General features: G+C 45.4%; 1 protein-coding gene across 1 annotated transcript in view; it reads right to left on the bottom strand.

Annotated features, from left to right (window-relative positions):
* Positions 1 to 1,376: 1,376 nt before the first annotated feature.
* Positions 1,377 to 7,405, bottom strand: part of ahr2a (aryl hydrocarbon receptor 2 alpha) — a 72,191-nt gene continuing 66,162 nt past the window's right edge. The window contains 7 exon segments of the mRNA NM_001123684.1: positions 1,377 to 2,044; positions 2,239 to 4,129; positions 4,273 to 4,414; positions 4,512 to 4,621; positions 4,891 to 5,093; positions 5,540 to 5,679; positions 5,872 to 5,992. Of these exon segments, the coding sequence (NP_001117156.1) occupies positions 1,874 to 2,044; positions 2,239 to 4,129; positions 4,273 to 4,414; positions 4,512 to 4,621; positions 4,891 to 5,093; positions 5,540 to 5,679; positions 5,872 to 5,992 (2,778 nt within the window). The 3' untranslated portion in view covers positions 1,377 to 1,873.

Below are 7,405 nucleotides of genomic sequence, written 5' to 3'. Positions count from 1 at the left end.
GGAGAGGGTTTGGCCCAGCGTCGTCCGGGTTAGGGGAATGTTTGGCCGGCTGGGATTTCCTTGTCTCATCGTGCTCTACCGACTCCTTGAGACCGGCCGGGCACCTGCAAGCTGACATCGGTCGTCAGTTGGACGGTGTTTCCTCCGACACATTGGTGCAGCTGGCTTCCGGGTTAAGCGAGCAGTGTGTCAAGAAGCAGTGCGGCCTGGCAGGGTCGTGTTTGGAGGACGCATGGCTCTCAACCTTTGCCTTTCCCGAGTCCGTAGGGGAGTTGCAGCAACGAGACAAGATTATAACTACAAATTGGATACCACGAAATTGGGGAGAGAAACATTTTTTTTTAAAGTATTAAGTATTAACCCTCGGCTGCGAAGACATACGCAATCAAAACATCTTTGTTTTGTATTTCTTTTTTATACATTTTTCTTTCACTTTGAAAATGTGGAGTAGATTGTTTAGATCGGTAGGAAAAAAATGTGATGTAATCCCTTTTTAGATTTTAAGGTAGCAAAATGTGAAGACTGTGCAAGTGGTGTGTAGACTTTCACTTGCGACTGTATGTCTCCGGAGTGTCCTTAACATGCAGTACTAAGACCCACATTCCTCCACAAATGGTATTACGAACAAATAACTCAAGTAAAAAAATTACCACAAGTTAGCGTATGGCTCAGTGAAGTTTAGATAAAACAAAGAAACAACTAAAAATGGATTGAATACTATTGATATAGCATTATCAACGTACTATATCAGACTATTGTTAAATTGCAATGACATTTGGATACCAATAGCATTACAAGGAGTATAATCTGAAAGCACATAATTTGGTTCTTTATAGCCTACTCTGCAACCAATGCAGACATTTCAATGAAATACGTTGCTTTTTCCTCAGAAAGTCTATTTGTACACTGCTTCATTCATTCTTCAGAACAAGCAAACACAAACAGGAACACACCCATATACACACAGTCATATTCATCACAGCCATAACACACTCACATAATAAAAACAATAATATCTTTATAATAATATAGAGGCCATTTCTGTATTTACACTTCATTAGGGTTGCAAAATTCCAGGAACTTTCAATAAATTCCCTGGTTTTCCCTGGTTGGAGGATTCTGGATTTCCTGCTTATTCCCTCCTGATTCAAGGTATTCTCCAACCAGGATTTTGTGAAAATTAGGGAATTTATTGAAAGTTCATAGAATTTTGCAACCCTACACTCCATACATAAATTGAGGATGTTATGCCTTTATTTTTAATCTCTGAGTACAATATCAGTTTTTTGTATGTTTTTCCATGAGTTGAAACTTGAATGGTGTCCTGTCACCATCCAACTATAATGTAAGAAGAAACAAACGGAAAAAGAAATGAATACGGCCTGCTTCATTTATATATATATAAATCATTTTAGGAATTGGGCATGACTCTAAAAAGCCATTACAACACAAGCCAAATTCACCAGTGAGGATTCATACTTCATTCCTATCATTGAAGTTGTGACAGATACTGTTTTTCCACAGTAATAAAACCAAAGACAAGGCAACAACAAACAAAACAGAAGACAAAAAATAAAAAAGTTCCATGTAAAGTTGCTGCTTTTTGTTCCATTGCTGACAGAAGTGACAAGTGCTTAATCAAAAGAGTCCTTGTATTTCCTGCAAACACTGATATGGGGAGATGAATGGTGTGTTTGACGAGGAGATGGCTTGTCTTCACGACACCCTCCCTGAGACAGCTCTTAAGGCAGAGTGTTGTCTTTGAATGTGTACGGATGGATGGATGGATGGATGGATGGATGAATGAATAGATGCATGGATGGCTTCCTCCTCATTTGTCCATCATTTTTACACCGTAACATGTGACTCATGTTTAGAAGTCGCAATAGTTGGTTTGGTTGTGGTCTGTAAAGCACATGGTTCCATTGACAAGGGGGGCTGAGGAGAATGTTCCATTGACAAGTGGGGGTGAGGAGAATGTTCCATTGACAAGCGGGGGTGAGGAGAATGTTCCATTGCTGTCTACAACACAGAGGCTTGGAATCTGTTGGGGAAAAAGTATGACAAATAGAGCCTGGCTTGTTTCATAAAGTAACAATTATTAATATCAATAAATGACTTCATAACTAGTTAGGGCCCTGAGTTTTCCTAACCACGTGACATGACCAGTAGAACCAGGTTATGTGGTAAGGAAAAAGTAATTGCTCCATCCACAACAGAGAGAGGGGGCATAGTTACCTGTGTCTGTCCGACTCTGTTGCGTCCAGCCAGGTACTGCTGCATGGCCAGTAGGTTCTCAGGGGTGGTGATGTTGGCCACCAGCGGGCGAGACGGAAAGCTGATTCCGGTGTTGTCCTGGAAGATGGCTGACGTGCCCACCACTGGTTCACTGGGGCCCCACTGGAAGTAGCTCTGGTCCTGGGGGTCCACCATCCTCCTCTGGCATACAGACAAGGGGGGGGGCAGCCTGGTGCCATCTATGTGACTGTTTCCGTTGGGGAGGGGGGGTGAGACGTTCTTAAACATGCAGCTGCCGGTTGGAGCAGGCTGGCCGTTGGCCAATCGCCCCTGCTGGGGTTGGTGGTACAGTCCGTTGGTGTTCTGTGGCCAAAGGCCTGTGAGAGGGACTCTTTGGGTCTCTGTGGCTTGACTGTGACAGTCTGGGATGAATTGGTGTCCATTCTTCATTGTGCTGGCGGGGGGTGGTAGCTGATGCTGCTGGTTCTGGGGCCACTGCGGCGCTTTCTGGGTTTTTAGTGACTGAAATGGTGCACTGCAGGCAATCTGGGGTGAAACAAAGCCATTACTGGGAATCAAAGATGCCCAAGCATCCACCAGAATAGGTGGTAGATGGTTGGACTGTGGAACAGAGATCTCCGCTGGTCCGTTTGGTGCTATTGCAGCTGGCAAGCCATTATGAGGGAAACACTGTGGAGGTGGCTGGTTAGATTGGACCTGGCCAGCGATGATCTGAGGGCTTCCAATGTGGTTGTTTGGTGCATGAGCACAGGATCCAGACATGCTAGTGCTAAATGTGACAGACTCATTCTGGCCTGAGCTATGTGGGTTACTGAGCTCGGGGAGCTCCAGAGAGGGGGTGAAGATGTCGTTGAGCTGTAGCTGCTGCAGGATGGGGATGTTCAGGCCCGTCTGAGGAATCTGGGGGATCTGGGGGCCGAAGTGGGAGAGCCTCTGGGTGCTCTTGAACACCTGCTGAGGTCCTGCCTGGTTCTGTCCTGCCTGGATCTGTCCTGCCTGGTTCTGTCCTGCCTGGTTCTGTCCTGCCAAACCAACTGCTCTGTTGCCTGTTACCTGACTGTGGCTGATACCATTTAGATCATTCACTGCGGAGCCATTGTGGACAAAGCTGAATTTGTCAAGCAACCCGGGCTTGCACTGTCCGGCACCTGTAGGGCTGACCCCTCCTGTGAATGGTCCACCCTGGTTGTTGTTGTCAAGCACCGCTGTGAACAGGTTAGGGTTGTGGTTGATCATGGTGGAGCAGTTGGGCTGGTTACCGCTCCCCTCACTGCTCTCCTTGAACAAGGCTTCCTCCACGTAAGAGAAGATGTCGTTGGTCATGATGTCATCCAGGTCTAGCGAGGTGTCCCCGCTCCCGGTCCCATTGGAGTCCTGGCTCAGCCTGAGGAGGGTGCTCTCCCACTCCATCAGCTCCGCCGTACCCACGTCCATTCCCTGCAGTGCCGCACACAGGTCCCCATCCTGCGCCATCCTCTCCAGGGCATCGATCATGGCCACCAACGCCCCCTCCTGCTTGACCTCCCTGGGGCTATCACCATCATCATCCCCGTCGGGCCCCTGGGGCTCCATGCTAGTCTGCCAGGAGTTACAAGCCACGTTGGTGAGCGCTCGGCTGTCCATGAATACCTGGTCTATGGGTAGCTGAGGCTCCTGGGGCTGGGTGTAGATGGACTCATCCTGCTTTAGTAAAGAGCCCAGTAGAGACTGGGGGTCCAGAGACTCCACCTTGCAGATTTTTGGGGGGTTGGTTTGGAACTCAGTGGCATCCAGAGTGGGGCCAGTCTCATACAGCAGGGCCTCCCCGGTGGTGAAGCTGAAGGGTAGTTGCATCTTCCTCTGGCGTAGATTCTCCTCTCCCTCAGAATTACTAAAGGGATACAGAGAGAGAAAATCATATGAATGAATGAATGAATGAATGAATGAATGATACAATCATATATTTTGAGACACAACGAAATGACAGTCAATGATGATGCAGACAGATTGTACTTTCAGATATTAATTACTCACAGTAAAGCTCTCTGGCGTGCGATGATGAAGTCGGGCCTTCCTCCTTTGTAGACAAGCCTGGCATTGGCCTGGACCCAGACCCAGCACCCTGTCTTCTGCAGCAGTCTGAAAGTGGTCAGACCACTCTCTCCTGTCTTAATCACTGAGGGAAAAATATTCATATCATTAGATAAGCATACAAAAATAATGATCAAACAAATAATTGCTAGAGAGTTATTATGAACCCATTGTAAACGTACTTCTGACATGGTTATCTGCACAGTACATCATATCAGCTGCGTGGATGAACTGATACCCAGAGCCTCTCATACACAACTCAATCTCTGAGTATCCCAGGACAACCTTCCCCCTGTAGAGAGACAACAGGGCAAGCCACACCGTGTTAGCGTTAGTGGAAAGTACAGCACATTACACATAATGTTCACTTGTGAAGTCATCCCTCAAACATGTTGAATAGAAAAGTGAAATAGTGACATTTTAAAAACAGTTCCATTTTGATCAAGTCCTACATTTGATCAAGGCACTTAGATTAAATGTTAGCATACTTCCTTCCTAAATGTAAGCCTGCCAACTTTTTTTGAGACCCAGTGAGAATTAGTTTCAGGCCTTTAGAGTCACCTGGCATCGACACCTGTGGGGGTGAAGTCAAGCTTGTGTTTGGTCTGGAAGAAGATTGTCTTGGTTCTGATCTCCAATATGGACGGGGTGTGGACAGGGGTGGCGATGGTGAACAGGCCCAACCTGGGCTGGCTGCGCGTCCCGTCATCCCCCAGCATGCTCTGGCCATGGAGGAACTTCAGACGCCCCTGGAAGTTCAGAGCCTGGATATGAGGAGAACAAAGGTATGTTAGACTCTTAAACTTAGCTAGTGATTGATCTGAAACTTAGCTAGTGATTGATCTGAAATGTGGCTAGTGATTGATCTGAAACGTGGCTAGTGCTTGATCTGAAACGTGGCTAGTGATAGTGATTGATCTGAAACTTAGCCAGTGATTGATCTGAAATGTGGCTAGTGATTGATCTGAAACATGGCTAGTGATAGTGATTGATCTGAAACTTAGCTAGTGATTGATCTGAAATGTGGCTAGTGATTGATTGTATAAAAAGTTTTGCCAAACTTTGCCAAGATCCACCACTCACATCATACTGTCATATTCATCAACAGTGCTGGTGTGTGTTCTTTTGACACAATACATTGTACAAAGTACTTTCTGGTGACAATACAAAGTGGATGTTTTCTCTACAGCCCTATAGATGAGAGACTCACCAGGAAGCCAGAGGAGTTGTCCAGGAGGCAGCGGAAGCGACACACAAAGTTCCTCTCCAGGAAGGAGGAGTTCTCTGGTGGGAGCTGCTCAGGGTTATAGGTCACGATGTTCCTGGTGATGTCACTGCTGCTCGCCATGCCTGAACATAGAAATGTGGTGAAAGATCGTAAAATGAGAGCTTATCATCAAAAACATGGGCCAAATCTTAACTTGAAATAAACACACCTAGCTCGAACATGCTCCCATTGACATCAATCGATGACTTCCACTAAAATCCACTGAAAAAAAATGACCCAAACTGTCCACAACCTATTCCCTCCAGGTCACTCACCGTCTCCTCCCTGCTCTGGGTCAAAGGGCTTGGGGTTGAGGGCAAAGTGAAGCTGTCGTCTGAACGTGGCTCTGTCGTCTGTGTGGATTAGCTCAAACACACTCTGGTGGACCACGTCTGACTACAGACAGACAAAGAGAGAGGGAAAACTCAACGACTGAACTCCATCAAAGTTAAATCTAGTTTATGACTATGGCTGTAGCCTCCATTGTCATTGTAGAGGCATAATAATAATGGTGTCTACAAGCCGTATCAGGGCTTCTTAATGACATGGGTACTTCACTTGTAGTCTCCACTGGAATGGACAACTAATAGGACTTTAGTAGGACTTGCAACTGTGTTGCCCACCCCTGAAAAACTATACCGACAATGTAATGGACAATGTATGAAGTCTTACAAAAGCATGTCTGTTACTAAGCTAACAAACCCTGAAGCCACAAGTCTGAAGTGGGCAATGGACACTTTGTTCCTGGTTTCATGTGATTCACTTGTTACTTAGAAGTTTCTCTTAGAACAAAAGGAACTATGAGGTTTGTGGTCAAAGCCAAAGCGGACTCTTGGAAGTTGGAACCCGACAGAGTAACATCACATTGCCACATAGCCCATCAGTCAGACGGCACTCATACATTTTGCCTCGGTCAAACTGAATTAACTGAAACAATGCATTTCTACTGAAAAACGAATGTGAAAGGCTTTAAGCAAACCATAACCCTAACTATAATCCAACAACTATAAACACTGTTCGCCTTGTGATTTATGGCCTTAGTGGGAAACACAGTAAGCTCTGGGTGTGTCTGTTGTGCTGATCACCTGGTGGGGACAGTCCATGAGTGACAACTCATAAAGGGTCAAAGTAAACTACAAAGCAGGGTATTAAAGACACATTGAAAATACCCTATAGTGTATAACTATATCGTTGGGGAGAACAAATACTGATTATTCATCGTCTTTGATCTATTTTTGTTAAAAGACGTCGTCCCGGTTCTATGTACAGTATGTTTGGTTGCAAGTTACTTGGCTACTTAAGATTAGCCACATATTTTTCTAAATGTACGCCTCAGTACTGTGTTAAGGGTCTGGAATCATACTATATGGATCGTACTGTACGTACTATATATGTACTATATGCACACCTGCTACAGTAGATCATGTAGTTCAGTTTGGAGTGACCTAGTACATCCACAACAATGGCATCTCTCTTCCTCTGTGGAAGACAAGGTCATGACTACATAAGGAATTGTCAAACAATAATTACCTGGAGAAAGGCGAAGCGCAACTGCAAATTTGCTGCAAGACACTTCCTTCAACACCTTGCCTATTTTGGTTCGTTAACAGGTGGTTGAGTTGCACATTCGCTTTCTTTGATGATACATGGAAATGTGGATTCTTACCAAGTTATGCAGTGGGCTTAGCTCTCCACCAAAGATGGTGACTTGCCTTGCTCACACATGTTAACAACATGTTACTCTTGTCTCTCAGAAGGTTGATCTGGTTAACAACATGTTACTCTTGTCTCTCTGTCTCTTAGAAGGTT

This window comes from Salmo salar, chromosome 21 (genome assembly GCF_965601325.2).
Source record: "Salmo salar chromosome 21, fSalSal1, whole genome shotgun sequence".
NCBI classification, from domain to species: Eukaryota; Metazoa; Chordata; class Actinopteri; order Salmoniformes; family Salmonidae; genus Salmo; species Salmo salar.
Note: the sequence above shows the minus strand (reverse complement) of the source record. Positions and strands in the feature narration are given on the sequence as shown.